At 44.0% G+C, this 16,822-nt stretch overlaps 2 protein-coding genes across 2 annotated transcripts; both read right to left on the bottom strand.

Annotated features, from left to right (window-relative positions):
* Positions 1-6,874: 6,874 nt before the first annotated feature.
* si:ch1073-13h15.3 (inactive all-trans-retinol 13,14-reductase) lies at positions 6,875-12,984 on the bottom strand. Its single transcript, XM_035612365.2, has 11 exons — positions 12,781-12,984; positions 11,542-11,724; positions 10,875-11,116; positions 10,592-10,787; positions 10,145-10,342; positions 9,928-10,047; positions 9,258-9,396; positions 8,779-8,888; positions 8,403-8,569; positions 8,122-8,281; positions 6,875-7,817 (listed from the first exon to the last, which is right to left on the bottom strand). Exons 1-11 carry the CDS (start codon positions 12,935-12,937, stop codon positions 7,648-7,650), a joined length of 1,842 nt encoding a protein of 613 aa, XP_035468258.1. The 5' UTR covers positions 12,938-12,984; the 3' UTR covers positions 6,875-7,647.
* Positions 12,985-15,267: 2,283 nt separating this feature from the next.
* On the bottom strand, positions 15,268-16,167 carry gngt2b (guanine nucleotide binding protein (G protein), gamma transducing activity polypeptide 2b). Its single transcript, XM_035612436.1, has 3 exons — positions 16,010-16,167; positions 15,770-15,858; positions 15,268-15,599 (listed from the first exon to the last, which is right to left on the bottom strand). Exons 2-3 carry the CDS (start codon positions 15,851-15,853, stop codon positions 15,471-15,473), a joined length of 213 nt encoding a protein of 70 aa, XP_035468329.1. The 5' UTR covers positions 15,854-15,858; positions 16,010-16,167; the 3' UTR covers positions 15,268-15,470.
* Positions 16,168-16,822: the final 655 nt, after the last annotated feature.

The raw sequence follows: 16,822 nt of genomic DNA, 5'->3' as shown, positions 1-16,822 counted from the left end.
TGGAGAGAAGACTCTCTTCTTTCTATTCTGAAGTTGTCACTGCCGAAGTACAGGTAACACCTCCAAGTGGTTGTCCTGTGGGAGTGTGTTTGTGTGTGTTTGGAAGCAGGGAAGTAGAGGATCGCTTGGATGAAAGAGGGGAAAGGGGGAACATCTTTCTTTTTTTTTTTGTTCCGTTCCCTGCACATGAAGTCGATTCTTAAAGCATCTGGAATCACTTACAGTTGTACTTGTGCTGCGCTCGGCGCTGCCACTTCGGCTCCAGAACCAAAACCCGAAGGACGAAAAATGAAAACACAGTCTCACGGTATGAAGAGTTAGTAACGTACAAATGTCTATACATACACGCCCTCGTGTCTCGCACTGTGGCCATTACCTGCTCATCTGCTCGACCCCGATGATCCCAACACTCAACACACACACATGTACAGATGTGTTTGTATTCGTGGTCAGCGATCTAAATAACCTAGAACTATCGTGGCGGATGATTCTTGTCAGCGACTAAGCCGCTTTGTTCAAAACTCTGTTTTTGAATCTTTGCCTATAAGACACATATTGTTAGTCTTGAATAAGTGCAATTCGTTATTTTCCGTAGCTCCACGTCGAGTCGCGACTGCTGCGAACCAACCAGGAAGTGACATTTCCAAACTTCCTCTGTTTCAGGGGCTCGGAGAAAGGCGTTAACGTAAGAACTTAAAGGATACTTTGACCATTTTGTAATTTCAGTGAACTGCATTTCTGAGTTAATTATGGAAGGAAAGAAATGCATTGCTGCAGATTAAATTCCGGGATTCGCTCCATCGTGACGAGCAATAACAGGAAATTGCTGCTTGCACACTAACTACATACCTTCACTCTATGGAAATGTCCGGTCTCTAGTAGTCTTCTAGTTTCAGCCGATGACTATTTCTGAGTAAGTCGACCTTGAGTTCCAGTGTTACTGTCGAACTGCTCTTTTCCAAGTGAATGAACATTCGCTCTCATCCAGACGCTTGTTGTCATTCATAAACTCCTGTCATGCATATTGTGGTCAATAGTTATAAAATAAGACGCCTCCTTTCATTTGTGTGTGTGTGTGTGTGTGTGTGTGTGTGTGTGTGTGTGTGTGTGTGTGAGAGAGAGAGTAAGTGATTCCTGCAGTCTGTTTGTTGCTCCAGCACCTTTAAGGCAGAACAAGCATTGACAAGTCGACGGCCTCCTCACCTGTCACCTGCAGCTATGAATATTCCACCCAGCCTCATATAGAGACGGCCATCTTTGAAAATCGCTTCTGTTTCTCCCAACGTTTTTCCGACATTGTATAAACAAATGGTTAATATATTGATGAAGAAAACAATCGAGAAGATTAATTGATAGTGAAATTTGATCATATCATCTCTTCATTTCTGTTAGCTGATTTAATGCTATTGTGCTACGTGGAGTTAAAATCAAATGAGCTAATGTCAAAAGGCATGAAGAAAATATAATAGCATGAAAAAGCTTCGATTTTCCCCCCAGTTATGATACTAAGAAAAAGAGAAGAAAAAAAGCTATAAAATGTAGGAAAGTGAATTTTTTTTTTTAAACGTGGCCAGTCGTTGGCGTGAGGGAAACAAAAAAGAGTTGGATTGGCAGCTTTGTTTGTAGAAAAAAAAAAACAGGGCAAAAGGTGGGGTCTCTCATCGTGGACCAAATGATGATGACGACTTCGTCTGTGGTACAGTCGCTTCACCGGGGACAGTGTAATGACTCTCAGACGTTTGAGTTCAGAGTTGAGGAATCACCATCCACATAGTGTCTGCAGCCGCTGAAAATGTTTCAAATGAGCAGTTTTCAAAGTCGGTCAACCTAAGAAAAGGTCAAAGTAGAATAGAAGAGAACAATCAGTGCGGCAAGTATGTTAAACCAGGAAAACGTGAGACGTTTTCTCAAGTGAAAGGTCATTCTGCCAACACGGGACAAGGCCTCACAGCGGGACGGTCCCGGAGGGCCAGAGAGAACAGGAGGTCGGGACGGAGGAGCTCGTGTCAGTCGGCCGGAGCCGAGGAGGCAGCGGATGACACACGGAAGAAGTGTAACACAAAGACTTTGACACTGCGTTCACAAAATATCAAATGAACAGAGGACATTGAGGGTGCCACCTTCTGGTCGGCGCGTTTCTCAAATCTGTGCTAAGTGGAAAAGCAAACGGCCTGTGTGTGCGAAGATCAAGGCCCAAGTATGTGTCGGCAAACTGCGTAACACCGTGGACAGAAGCATGCAGCAAGAACTGGGCTCTGGGAGACATCTTGAAAAGCTGAACACTCCCCTAACGTGAATTCCCTTTAATGTTTTCGAGCTGCATCTGCAATATCTTTATTTGTCGCGGAGGAGCTCTAAAAATCTTTGCACCTTCTATCCTTCGGAGTCTTGATCCGGATTAAAGGAAAAACGCCACGTAAAAAGAAACAACACCCCACTGCAGCATTCTGTCTGTATCCAGGCCGTGTGTTGGGGAGTCCTGGCAGGGGAGCGGCCCCCACAGAAGAGCCCCCCCTGGAGGACAAGTGTCCCCCGATTTATCACCCTGACTTCACAATCCGGCTCACCGTGTAAACACACAGGCCAGATGAAGAGCAGCGCGTGACGAATGCGGATGCATCTCTTTCTGTCCCCCCCCCCCCCCCCCCCCCCCCCCCCCCCCCCCCCCCCCCCCCCCCCCCTGCGATGGGGATTACTCAGCGGAGGTCGGGCTTGTTGGATCGGGAACGTGGAGGAGGCGGAGGATGATGGGAGAACTTTGGGAGATGAAGCGGTGAAATGTGACACTGGCGGAAAGGAGGAGCTGCAGTCACACAGGGCAAAGAGATTAACTCTTTCATCCAACCACGGCGTCGTCATTATTAGTCAAATGCTGTTTTTCTTCCGTTTAATGTGCCAGGTAACAGTTTTGACGTGTTCTTTACGGTAATTCTTTATATGTAACGTTCCCAAATTCTTGCCCCCATTCGGACAGCCATCTATAAACACTGTAAACTATGACCACGTAATTGTGTGTTGCGGTGCAGCGGGAGGCGATTACCTTTGTTGCCTCCATAACAAAGTGTCTCCCTCGCTTTGCTGCCTTTCTTTAAAATGAATCTCAAAAGAGTTCCAATGTGAAAACAGTGTGACTACATGGAAAAGGGGGGGGATAATTATCACCTGGAGCTGCAGCTTCCCCTTCAGCTTCATGGTGAGTAAGCTTCTGCCATAGGCTGTGTAAAAAGATGGACGACGTGTCTCCGCTTACTCCCGTTGTACAAAAAAAATGAAGCGGTAATAGTCCTGTCCATAGACTGTTAATATGAAAATGTACGTGGGCAACGTGTCCGGAAAAGTTCCTTGAAGCCTGTGTTCTGTGGAATCACCAGCAGGGGGCGACTGCACTGGTCGTTTCCATAGAAGTCTAATAGAAAAAGACTTTACTTCTTCTCACTTGATTTATGACGTCAATAAACATGTTACTGAGGAGTTTATGGCTCAATCTCTAGTTTCAAGTCTTCTTCGACACAGCATGATGTTCCTTTTGTAGATTAATGTCCAATTTAGAGTCAAACGGACGATAAAGCAGCGTATTGGGGCGTGGACACAGCGTGATTGGCAGCTGGTACCGTCCAATCGGTGCATGGTCGAAGTCGAGCTCTCAGTCAGACCCCACCCCTCAATCCTACGTCCGGTTGCAAATAAAGATGGCGCTGGTCAAAGGCCTCAGGTGTCGCAGCTCACAAACTAGTAGTTTTTTAGTGGGTTTGACCACTTGGTTAAGTGCTTTAATTCGCCAATGTTAGCGTCAATCGAGTGATTCACATGGCAAAGGGCAAAAACATCAGCATGTTGGCATTTTCGCTGTGAGCACGTGTGTATTATGTAGCGTTTTTAAGCTTATTGATGATGATGATGATGATGAAACTGGTATTTATTGTGGTGGTTTGCTGACAAGATCATATTGTCTAGTCTCCTGGACTCTTGCATGATTGGTAACTTTTAATAGAATTCGTTGTGTTAACCATTTGCAAAACCTTTCATGAAGTGTGAATTATTGAAACCTGTTTTGTTTTTTTTCCTTTTTAGAAAAGCAGTGAACAAAATACTAAATGGTTACGAAGACAGACATCAACGTTTTTGGAAAGAAAAGCACGTCGTGTCAGATAGAACTGGGCAGATCCGAGGAGGAAGACGTGTTTCTTGACCAGAGCACAAGCACCACCTCAACCCCCTTTCTTCTTTCTCCTGTTACAGGCGGCTCCCACATGTTTGGACACGCTCTTCCAGCAGGAGAGGCCCACAGGGTCGGCTCTCAACAACAGCACTTCCCACTCTCTCTCCACTCTGCCTTACAGTCCCTACCAGACATCTTACTGCTTTTGCATGAACCTGGTTCGAAGTTAATCCGACGACACCAGAAAACTTTACACAAAGCAAAGAGCTGAGTGGTTGCACACACTTTGGCAGCCGTTCTGGCTCAGACAGAGTCCATGTTGCTGCACTCTCGTCTCCAGTGTTTCAGCCCGGCGTTCCTTCTTTTCCAGATGTTGGAGCTCCTCCCCCGCTGGCCGCCCCGCTGCAGCCTCCCACAGCTGGAGGCCGGCCAACAGCCACAGCTGCCATCCATCTGAAGACGCTCGCGAGAGGGTTTCAGACAGTCCAGTTGAGAGGAAGACCCGGTGTCGAGAGGAGCGGCCCGCATCAGACTGGGCTTGCAGCCATGAGCAGGCACGAGCCGCTGGATAGGTGAAAAATTGAAATGAAACCAAAATGCACAGATTTACAAAGGCGGGGGGAAAAAACAAATCAAAGTGTAGCAGTGTTTCATCAGATAACAGACCTGTTCTCCGATGTCGGCTGAAAAAGCTGCTGCTCCAGGCCAAGTTTCTGTTGAGCTGGATGGAAAATCCAAGGAAAATGGCAGCTTCCCCAGTTCTCTCCACTTCTGTCTGCAATCGGAACACAACCGGTTCACCCAGAGCTCAGAACAGCGGCTCTGCAGTCTCTGCTCGAGATGTCGTTGAATGTAACGGACAAAAGAAATGATTGGTGATGTCCCTTTTAACCTATTTGGGTCTTTTTTAAAATCTCGCCATCAAAATCCTTTTTGCTCCTTTCATATACAGTTTTTTGTGTATTTACACAGTCAATCAACCAATCAACCAATCAATCAACCAATCAGTCAATCAACCAATCAATCAATCAACCAATCAACCAATCAATCAATCAATCAATCAACCAATCAACCAATCAATCAATCAATCAACCAATCAATCAATCAACCAATCACTCGTCTTAGACATTTTTCTGTGTAGAAATCTGGATAATCTTTTGAGTGAAAGTCTCTTTTTAAGAATAGTAGAGATTGTTGCTCTCTATTATTTGCAGAGACATAGTTGGAAAATGTCTTTTGGACCATATTTTTGTTGACCTTGACCTTGACCTTGATCTTTGACCGATCAGCTCAAAAATGTTACCATCTGAAGACACCCTCCCAAGTTGGGAACCAAGTTTGGTGAAAATCCATCCTTGCAAGGGTGAAAACAATACTCTGCTTCCGGCTGAGCAGGGTAAACACAAAAAATAAAGTAAACCTCATGGTGGTGCGTGATGATGCGTTTGAGGACAACCAGAGATATCATTGGGATTCATACTCTGGCCACCATGAATATCTGGACAAAATTCCATAACACTGTTCCCAATGGTTATTGAGATGTTTCCGATTGGAGCATGGTTGGGTTTACTTCATTCTTTTACTCAAAGTTGGTCCAACTGGATTTAGGTGCGTCTGTTTATGTCTTTGTGAGTCAGTCAAACAGACGCGAGGGCACAGAAAAGTAAGAGTTACTGTGGAGATCACGTTTATTTCTGAAGTACACTTCACTCTATCATGCAACGGTATAATCATATGTTTTGGTGTCCTGAACCTCCAGCCAGACAAAGTCAGTATAATTAACTCCTCTCCCTCCCATTTTCGCTCCTCAGCCCTTGAACTCGCCTCGGTTTTTTTTTATTCTCAAGTATTATTATAAGCAGTGGTGAACATGTGCACCAGGCAGCTGTGACAGACAGACAGAGAGGGAGCGGGAGCTTTCCCTGGGTTTGTGCAGCAGAGGGACGGAGGTGAGCCGAGCGAGAGCGGTCCTGGCATCCCACCGGCTGCCTGGACAGAAGGGGCATTCATCTCCTCGGATCCCCCCGGTCGTCTCCTACAGGCCACAGTTTGTCAGCCAATCTGCCCACCGTTTACTGAGGAAATGTTCACTTAGCGCAGGAAGTCAGAGGTTTCCCCCGCGTACGTTTGATTTCACAAGTTACCCAAACAACAGCAGGGTTATTGGCAAGTCAGAGCAACATAGGTGGGAACTCGAGCCACGGGAGCCGTCCGATGTCCCTCCACCAGCAAAGTGGTGTATAAATAATTAGTGAAAACCATTAGACCCAGTTTTAGAATCTGGTTAGTCTTTACAGAGCTTATCAGGTTGTGTACGTGTAACTTTTGCGGTGTTACATACTGTAAATCTGTATATCAATAAATCTTTAAATCTTTTTTATACACTGAAAATACAAATATATATTTTGCACAAAGTAAAACTCAGTCGAGCGCATTCTTCTGCATATATGCCGAACAATCCCACACGTGATTGTCTACAGTTCCTATATATTTAAAATGTAAAAGAAAAGAACAAATTGGTTGAATAACCTCAATTATTTATTTGTAAATAACTGTAGTCCATAACTGTGGAAAAACTAGATCTGTGCTTTATACCCTGAAAAATGTATTGCACTATTTCTGGATCCGCACATTTAATCATACCAAAAATTAATGGGTTATTCCCGACTCCCCATCCCTCCTCTAAACAAACAAACAAACAAACAAACAAACAAACAAACACACAAAGCATTTTATTGTTCATACAACAATGATGAAGCATATGATGATATTTCTTACTTTTACATCAGTCTGACTTTACATGATGTGAAACCACCATAACACAGTAAAACCCAATTCAGTTGAAATCACAGTATACTTAAATACAAACGTAAAACAATGAAGTAATGAAATACTATTGTACACATCAGAGAATAACACAGAAAAATAAAGATCTCTTTCCTCTAGTTATTTATCTGCACAGGATCATAATAAAAATATAATATATATAATATAACATATATGGTTTCCCATGTAATGCTGCAGAGGTACAGCGCAGTATTAAGTATAGAAAATGGTACAAATCCTTCACTACTAACTTCTGTGTATAGTTTCCTTCTTTGATGAGTGCATGGTTCACGTGTTAACGAGGGAACCAGACGTCTGTGTACTTTATTAGACTAAATGATCCACCAGGAACACGTGAATCACTCAGGGCTATTTTACAATCTACACTTGGTTCTCAAGATCAAAGTTCGTCGAAAGATTCAATTTTGCGATGGCGTGACGGCTTTTGCTCAAACTTTTTTGCGACATATTCAGTTTTGACACTGGCCACAGTGTTCATCATTACACCTGTTCCTTCCATAGACACAACGTGGGTCGTGTAGAACAGAACCAGGACACGTCGGTGGCGTGTTCCTCTCAGATTCCCACGACGGTCAAGGGGTCCATTTGCACCAGGCGTGTGCAGTTCCACTAATGTCCTGCGGGGGAAGTACAAGCTGGACTCACTGCAGCTTCTTCGTTGCCAGCTGGGCCAGCTCTTTGGCCTTCCTCTTCTTCAGCTTCTTCTTGAGGAGGAGCAGGTCGATGTAGATGATGTGATCCAACACCGTGGCGGCGCAGAGGAGTCCGCCGTGCAGCGCTCCCGCTATCCCACAGCTGAACACGTCCTGACCTGGAACAGAGAGACGGGAACAACTTGCCGGATGAGAGACGAGGGAAAAGAGAAAAAACTAAAAAACCTGGAGCCTGGCCTCAGATTCTTGTCTGAGTTTCACTCGAGATGAGGATTTTCCTCACAAGATTGAAGACATCCAGATTCATATTAACGGTGCCACCAAATGAATCCAGCAAAAAAAACTGGCTAGTCAGTCTGAGGGCTTTGTGGAGCCGTCTCTAGGCCTGTGACACCTAGAAAACACAAAGGGCATACGGAAAGGTTTTGCGTTAAAACTCTTGGCCAGTAAAGTGTTTCATACCTGAGATGTAGAGGTTTTTCACAGGGGTGTCGCATCTGTTCTTCGCCACGGCCTCGGCGTGGAAACGGTCGAGGTTGTGCTCCGCGGAGTACATGGCTCCACGTTGGGCGCCGAGGTAGTGCACGTTGGTCAGCGGCGTCGCCACTTCCTGGAAAACCAACTGGAAAACAAGTTCATACACGAGTTACACCGCCGTCGATATTCAAACACGAACAACACAACCCGTGGTAGTAACCCCGCAAATCTTTCATCGCTTATCAATGTCTGATGGTCGCATCTACCTTGTCTTTGATTTTAGGGAACAGAGTGCAGGCCCAGTCAAAGAGGTTCTTGGCAAATCGCATTTTGTACTTGTGGTACTCGTCGCCCCTCTTTCGCACGGCCGTGTCCTTCCATTCCTCGAACCATTCGTACTTGGCCATGGTCAGTATGGTCATGCAGGATTTCCCTGTGAACGGGAACCACGCAAAGCCATCACACTCAACCCGTGTAGACTCTCGTATGAGTTATTCTCATGTCACATCGTATCGAAATACACAAGGTAAGGCGATATTCTAGTAGCAGCACAACTTTAATAACTTTTCCATCTTTAATTTTGAGAACGTTTGGCATCAAGTCCAGCTGGTACTATTATTGTGGGAAAGGTAATGTTTGTACCAGGGTGTCTGATTTGGGCTTCTGGGTCTTTGGACGACGGCATCGTGATGAACATCATGGGAATGTTATCCGGCGCGTCCTCTTTGCTCAACGCAAAGAAGTCATCCATCCTGAAATAAAAGAAATAAAAAAATGAATATTACATCATCATCCCTAAGTCAGAGCAGCAGCAGCAGCGTGGCAACACATGTAAGAATACATGAGTGGGGCATTTACATCCTGCTCCACCTAGTGGACGGAAAATGAATAGGCCACATAACATACAGCATGTTCCTTTATGTAAACTTTTAATAAATCCTACACTGTGGTGATTTTCTTCTGGAACAAATAAATGAAATGAAATGACTGCTCCTCCTAGGAGGGAACACAGAGGAGTCAGATGCTGTCTCTGCTGCTTGTACACCAGCGCCCCCTGGTGGGTCCCTAAACGCCCTGGCCCCTGCTCAGAGACACCACTGCTCTGCACATACTGTACTTACGACTTGTCCATGTCGTTGTTCTTGAACAGCCAGAAGTTGGTGGACACGAGGCCCAACTCCTCCTTGGTTCCGTCAAAGCCAGAGAAGACCAAGAACGAACCTCTGGCGTGTTTCATCATGTTCACTCGTTCCTGAATATCTGGAATGAGCACAAGGAAAAAGATTTATTACAGTGGAGGTTAATGTTTCCACCCCATGTCCGATTGTTGGTTGGTTGGTTGGTTTGTCAGCAGAACGGATTTCAATGAAACTTGGTGGAAGGACACGGTTCCAGTAATTCTTTTTTCACTTTTCACCTTCACATTGTGAGTTTGTGTGTTTTCTTTGGACATTTCCCATGGAATAATACTTGGATCATGATGAAGAGAATCAGGCATATTTACCCAGCCGACAAAAAGTAGTTGAAAAGACATAGTCTTTGCCTTTGTCTAAGCCACGTCTAGACATTTTCTGGTCGTTGAAAAGACGTCTCTACATTACACGGCCCAATTTCCAATGACTTTTTTGGGCCAAAATTCAAGACTTTGACAGAGACTGACCAGATTTAGCCCCAGAAAACCTACGTCCTAATGACGCCTGGTGTTTGGCGGGAGGGGACTGATATCTAAGTCTGTATCTCAATCCATTCTAGTCTGTTTGAGAATCCGTCCAGATTATTTTTGTTCCTCACCGTGTTTGACCTGAATCTCAGGTGGCAGAAGTCTCTGGAAGGTGTTGAAGATGCCGCAGTTGGAGACGACCACGGACGCATGGATCTCCACTTCCTCCAGACCTTTCCTCACTTTCACACCTGTCAAGGAGGCCCTCAGTCAGTCAGCTACCCGGAGACAGCATCTTTGCCTTTAACAGGTTTCAGTATAAAAAACGTGGCTGGCGTCAGTTCTCACCATAAGCTGCCCCCTCCTCGTTGACCAGGATCTGGGAGACCGGCGCTCTGACCAGGCAGTTGCCCCCGTGTTTCTGGATGGTGCGGACGATGTGGAAGGCGATTTCACTGGCTCCACCTTTGGGGTAGTAGGCTCCTCGCTTGTAGTGATGAACCAGGAGGGCGTTGATCACAATACTGGAGTCACGCGGGGGCACGCCTGGATGTACACAGAGCGAGGACTTTGTTCATTTAGTTTAATTTCTTTGTTCCAGTACCAAGTGCGTTCGTCCAATTCCATATTGGTACACTCATTGGTCTTGTAATCAGTAAGACTTCAGAATAACGTTGGTGAACTAAGATTCATTCAGAGATTAGACCCAACATGAATTCTGTCTCTTTTGCTCTTAAATGAAACAGCCACATTGGGGGACCTGTAGTTCTTCTCGCGCATAATTCCGGCACCCACCGTAGAAAAGGTACGAGAACATGACGTGGAGGTCCTTGTTGGTCGTCAGCGTGTTCACCAGCTCGGTTGCACATGTGCCAGAAAGGCGGAAGACGGGGGAGACGAGGTCCGCGATGCCCGACTTCACCAGGAACAAAGACACCCACCGAGGGATCAGCTTCAGAGTGGCCAGGTAGTGTGTCTTCTTAGCCGAGACCTGTTAGGACACCGAGCAAGTTGTAGTCTGCATTTTGGAGACGGGTTTGCAGACGGAAACAACGATCTGTCCAATTGTCCGCAGTACCTTCATGATTTCGAAGAACGTCTCGATGGCCTTCCTTTCGTCGGGGAACTGCTTCAACAGGTGAGCTTTCATCTCCGTCTTACCGGAGACCATGGTGTACTCCCGCCTCTCGTCGCCCAGGCCGATCTGGATGGTGTCGAAGTGCTGATTCAGCTCCTGGAACTCCAGCTGGCCCTCGGAGAGCTGGTCGAAGGCGATCCGCAGCAGACTGTTCTCGTGGAGCTGACCGATGTAGTGGAGCCCTGCGGAGGGAAGAGCGGAACGGGAAGAGGATTGTCATTTCTCCTGCAGACTCCGAAGTTATGACGAGTGTTTGTGTCTGATGGAGAAGTCACACCGGGGGAAGAAATGGTTTTTATAGCATCTATTTTGAATTTCCATGTTCCTCCTTGTACCCTTTACATTTGATAGAATTTTGTCTAAGCCATAAATGTGGACAAACATATGTTTTGACCACCACCACCAAGTGGTGGAAGAGGTCAAAAGAATGGAAGTGTTGTGTTCGATTGATCGAAGTGACTCAATCAGTCGTCCTTTGACTGAATATCTTTTCAGCTCTTCTGAGAAATTCGACATTTGTCGTACGAGATAGAAAGCCTACTACGTTTGGATTCAAGACTGTTCCTTGTGAAATTTTGAATTCAGTAGATGAATGAAGTCTTCTCACCCACGTCGAACTCAAAGCCTTTCTCTACGTAGGTGTGGCAGCAGCCCCCGGCCTGGTCGTGCTGCTCCAGCACCAGGACCTTCTTGCCTGCTTTGGCCAGCGTGGCTCCGGCCGTGAGCCCGCCGATCCCGCTACCGATGACGATGACGTCCAGATTCTGAGGCACCTTGTCGAGGCTGAAACCTGGAAGGAAACGTACGGAACCGAGGTCAACGCGGCGAAACTGTAAGAAGAAGAAGAAAGGTGCTGGAGCCGACACATCGGAATCTAAATGTGTTGCATGAATGTGTTACATCATGCGGTCTGAAGGTTGCACTGCACACCTGCGCTCCTATGTCGGTCGGTAGATTAGTATGATAACACAATCTTCAGGTCATAATCCAATTAAGATAAAACACATACAGTACATGAGAAGCAATCACTAATCTAAAGTCTAACATAATCTAAATTGCCTGTTTGCTGTTATGACGCAGCAAATAGGCAATTTAGATAAAACTATCAGCACAGAGAGGTTTAGTTCTATATAGTGTTCTTTTGAAAAAAATCATAATAATAATATAATATATATATATATATATATATATTCCACTTAAATTTAAAATTGGATATTTCAACATGCTAGTACTTTACTCTGAAGTCCTTCTATTCAGCATTTACAAATACATGAATAAGTATGAACTAATAAGTGCAAAAGGTAAAGATGATATGACTACCAGCATTTCTACAGTTCACTAATAAGCAGCAGGTCAAAACAGAGGCACGAAACCTCAGAAATATTATTATGGGATAAAAAAAAAAGTTTATATATGTCATAGCATAAAAAGTGTACATAACATAAACCTAGTACTGTATTGTGCATGTCGGCATTTCATGACTTGTAAAAACATCTGCAGTAAAATCCTTAGTTTTATGAAGAGATTGTAAACATACCATTGATTCTTGCAACTTTCATAGTGAAGTGGAAAAAAATTAATCAGATGTTTTATTTTTTGTGTATTAAAAGAATTTTTTCTCTTTTTTTGTGGCAAATACATGTGAAACTTAAATCAACAAGTCAGTGGATAATTCTTTAAGTTTGCATTCAGCTTATCGTATAATATGTTAGTATTTACTCTATTGTATTGTGTTAAATTAATTTCCCACTGCACTCATCAGACTTAACCTCCAGAAAATTATTGTCCTTTATCAAATTGTTACAAATTGACCCAGATGTAATGCACATTACTGTAATAATCTCACCTTGCTTGATGACCTTGTCCCGCTTCTTCTGATCGTACTCGCGGGGTCCGGGGGGTCTCACCGACTCCAGGGAGAAGGGGCTCGGTTTCCCGAACAGGTACCAGTACGTGCCCCCGGCCCATATCACCAGCCACGCTAAGAAAACCAAGAGCCACATTGTGGAGCTGATCGAGTCACTGTCACTAGATCTGGATCTGACTGCTGTCCTCACAAGGCTCCTTTTATCATGCAGCATGAGGGGCCAAAGATAACAAGGTCATAAAGATAAAGTGGTGTCGGAATCCATCTTCTCCTGATGACTGTGCATAGATCAGAACAGTTGACAGTTGCATAAACATACACATAATATTTTATGCAATCGATGGCAATCGATTTATGGGGTGTCTTCCACAGACGTATTGCTGTCAGCATTCATGTTTGCCTACATTTGCCAAAAATGAAACTTTCATTTTCACGGAATAAACACTACGGGAAAATATGCATTACTGTTAGAAAATAAATCTTCTGTAATATTTTCAAGTTCTATATATTTAGTTGTATTTGGGTTTTTCCTTTTTATTCATAGTTATTTATAATAAAGTTTATGGTTAAACTGTAAAATATCAAGTCTTGATTGAATTTCTTTGCTATTTTATATATTGTATGTATATATTTGTAATATACATATATATGTATGTATGTATATGTATATATGTATATAAGAGGATGTCTAAATATCAGTATCTAAACATTTGTATTCCCTGATATCGCCATCTTTCGCTCAGGCTCTTTGAAGGATGTTTGCATTTGCAGAAATGTTGTTATTGGTGGATTTGATAGATTTACAGATTTTTCACCATTTCACCTGTTTTTAAAGACATTTTTCTTAAAGCGCAAAAACATGAACTGTTCTATGAACACAAACTGTGTAAAGAATCATGAAAATCAATAGTTTTTAAAAGATAATGTTCCTTTGCCTGTACAAATAACTCGAATCCCACATACTGTTGCCACATTAAGGTTATGAAAAAACAAGTGTATGTACTATGAATACTCAGTCATTCTAAAGAGCTTATGAAAATACTTTAGATATTTCCACCACTGCTCTTATCTGATAAGACAATTAAGATAAAGGATAAACTATGAGCAAGTCCCCCTTGGCACACTGTCCAGTTTTTTATCATTTCGAGTCCGATAACAACACATTTCGGTAAATGAAAACATCTGTTCAAATCAGTAGAAGCAATAATCAACCGTATCCATCTATAAATTTCTTCTGAAGGTGAACGATAAGTGTAAATGGAAAGTGAATCTGTATTATTACTTTGTTTTCTCAACGTACTCAATGGTTTCATCATGTAATCTATGCAAAGGACTTTGTCCTCCGCCTACACACTACTTCAGTTGACTTTGAGCTCAAGCACAGATAATGTACCGCAGGAAAAACATAATAGGTGAATATGAAAACACGGCCAAAACTTCAAACTGGGCTCACGTGAGATATTTGGACTCCTCATACTGTAACGGGTGAAACTAATCATAACTTTAATCATGGGTCTTGTTCCATTTTGGTGTTAGTCTCAAATGAAATGTTGAAGTTTCTTGGTTTTTAATTCCCTGAATAAGGCTCACAAAATCAATACAAATGAAACCATAACAAAAATGATTATATCTCAACCCGATGTCTTGACCTTTTCACAGAAGATATTCAGTTATATAACCCGATACTCTTCTCCACCTCAGTGCTCTTATGCATTGAATGCATTCTGTTTTCATCAATAATTAAATTAGCTAGTTGTACATAATCGCCATTTATTGTTTTTTTTTTATCAGTAATTGGTTAAGTGTGTTATCTTGCTTGTCTGTCCAATCTCTCTCCCTCTGATGTTGATGATCTGAGCTACAACCGGAGCTCAAAGTTTAGAAGTTGTCTTGACCCCTGCGTTAAGCCCGAGCTGAAACGTTGACGCTCCTCCCCGAGTGAAAACACTGACCCTTCCCCCTGCTCCTCTGAATGATAAGAGGCCGAAGTAGGTCAGTGTATTCTTGGAACAGGGCCGAGGTTTTACGACGGCGCTGATGCCATCTGCCCCCAAGGTCACAGTGTCGGTTTGTATCAAAAATATATATATATTTAAAAATCACGGCGATAGTTGCATCGCAAACGTTAAAAACAAAGTCTCTGTTGTTTCCCAGGGTTGAACATGACACTAACTGGACGCAGAGCTGTAAATGGAAGCCGTGGGAATAAGATTAGAAACTTTGATACAGGAAGCGGCTCTGTGTCGACGGGGGCCCGTGTGGCCGACGGAGGAAATCCTATTAGGAATCAGACTAAGCGGAAGCTGCGCAACTTCTTTCGGCTTCTTCTCCGGCTTTGTGCAGTGACAGAGGCACAGTATGAGCTTCACGTCGCCCTTAAACCAATATGATCCAAAAAAATGAGACGGTAAAAGCGAGATTTCCCTCGCGTGCGTCAATAAACCAGAGCAGCCGGGTCACGCCAGGTCAGGTCCAAGCTTTGTTTGCACAGCTATTTGCATTTTAATTACAAATTGACAAGTCAACGCTTTCCATATCAACAGATACATACACGGTAATCCAGTGATGGGAGAGGGCGTGCGTCTGTCTCCTGGTCACACGACCTTTCTACTGTACAACAGAACAAACAAAAAACAGGGAGACTTCTTTTTTCCCTGGATGCATCTGTGCTATGTTACTATGCAGCCTCCCTTGTCGCCCTTGTAGGGGTTCTTCTCGTCCGAGACGCCCTTGATCAGCGGGTCGTTCGGTAGCAGTCCCTCGACGAACGCAATCGTCTCTGCACAGTTTGCAGCCACCTGGAAACAAACGTAAGCGCTATTTTTTGGTTTTTTACAGGCACAACAATGGAAACACTGAAGCCATGACAAGAGGTTGTTAAATCACAGACGATGAAGATGAGGATGATGATGAAGGTTTGTTATTCCCCCACAACGAGACAAACGGAAGTTCTGCATCGTTCACTCACCGGTGTCCTGGCTGTGCTCACTTCCTTCTTCAGCTGGTCCAGCTCCATTTTCAAGATTTCCTTATCTGACATATCCCGAGCCATCGCGGCTGCAAGAGGAGATCGAGACGCTCGTTTTTGAAGGATGTCAAACAGTCACAACAAATGCCCCAAAAAGTTGAACTTAAAAAACATTTTTTTTTGACAAGATAGATGAGAAATAATCCAGAAGGGACAAACGCCGCAGTCATAAATCTTTACCTGTTGAATGTCAGGATCCCCCTGAGAATCTGAGAACTGTGTTGGCTCCTAGGAGCTCATCGACTGTTTGCCTCGCTGTCGCCCCGGTCGCCTCTCTTCACACTGACTGATCCGCGCTCGTCCCACTGCTCTTCATCCCAGCTGATCCCCCCGCCGCGGGATTGGGCCTGATGTCACCAATCCCCCGTGATGGGATTAAACAATCAGGTGCCATAACCCCTGAACAGGAAGGAGGAAGGGAGGGAGGGAGGGAGGAGCTGCACACGTCCTCACAGATCTGGACGACGCGCTGGAGAAAGTGAGAGACTGAAATAAGAAATGGTATCAAACCATCTGTCACTGACAAAAAGATAGTAGGATCAGTTTGATCTGAATTTCCTCTCTGTTGCTTTTTATATATTAATCCATATAATCAAATAATTCTCGAGAGGTGTAAATATTGGGCTGAAGTTTGAAGAGGAACATGAATCGTAGAGTTGGGTTCACTCTGTTCACGCCGCAGTGCATCATGGGCACAGCGGCGCCTTGTGCCAAGAGGAAGGAGGCCAAGTCTTCCTTCATCGCTGATTTGATTATATGCTTTTAATCTTTCATTCTCATCCAATCAGCTGCTCTTAGTCTTCTCCAATGTCAATCTAGCCGTGGACACTAAGTAGGAAACAGACATTTACTAATGCAGGGCAGGGCAATGAATACATTGTGAATGAATCCATCTGTTTTCCTTCCGATTTTGTTTGCTTTATTTTATTATTTTTAGCATCAACTGCATATTGATGACCTACATTTTTTCACTTGATGCTGAATGTGTTAGTG

Source organism: Scophthalmus maximus, chromosome 16 (assembly GCF_022379125.1).
Source record: "Scophthalmus maximus strain ysfricsl-2021 chromosome 16, ASM2237912v1, whole genome shotgun sequence".
Taxonomy (NCBI): Eukaryota; Metazoa; Chordata; class Actinopteri; order Pleuronectiformes; family Scophthalmidae; genus Scophthalmus; species Scophthalmus maximus.
Note: the sequence above shows the minus strand (reverse complement) of the source record. Positions and strands in the feature narration are given on the sequence as shown.

Bases quoted from the DNA above. Each gene is read 5' to 3' on its own strand.
- gngt2b (XM_035612436.1), bottom strand. From the start codon at position 15,853: ATGGCTCGGGATATGTCAGATAAGGAAATCTTGAAAATGGAGCTGGAC. The intron at 15,600-15,769 runs GTGAGTGAACGA...GTTTGTTTCCAG, and splicing joins TGAGCACAGCCAGGACACCG to GTGGCTGCAAACTGTGCAGA.
- si:ch1073-13h15.3 (XM_035612365.2), bottom strand. From the start codon at position 12,937: ATGTGGCTCTTGGTTTTCTTAGCGTGGCTGGTGATATGGGCCGGGGGC. The intron at 10,788-10,874 runs GTACTGCGGACA...GTGTCCTAACAG, and splicing joins CGTTCTTCGAAATCATGAAG to GTCTCGGCTAAGAAGACACA. The intron at 7,818-8,121 runs GTATGAAACACT...TCTCTGTTCCAG, and splicing joins GAAAAACCTCTACATCTCAG to GTCAGGACGTGTTCAGCTGT.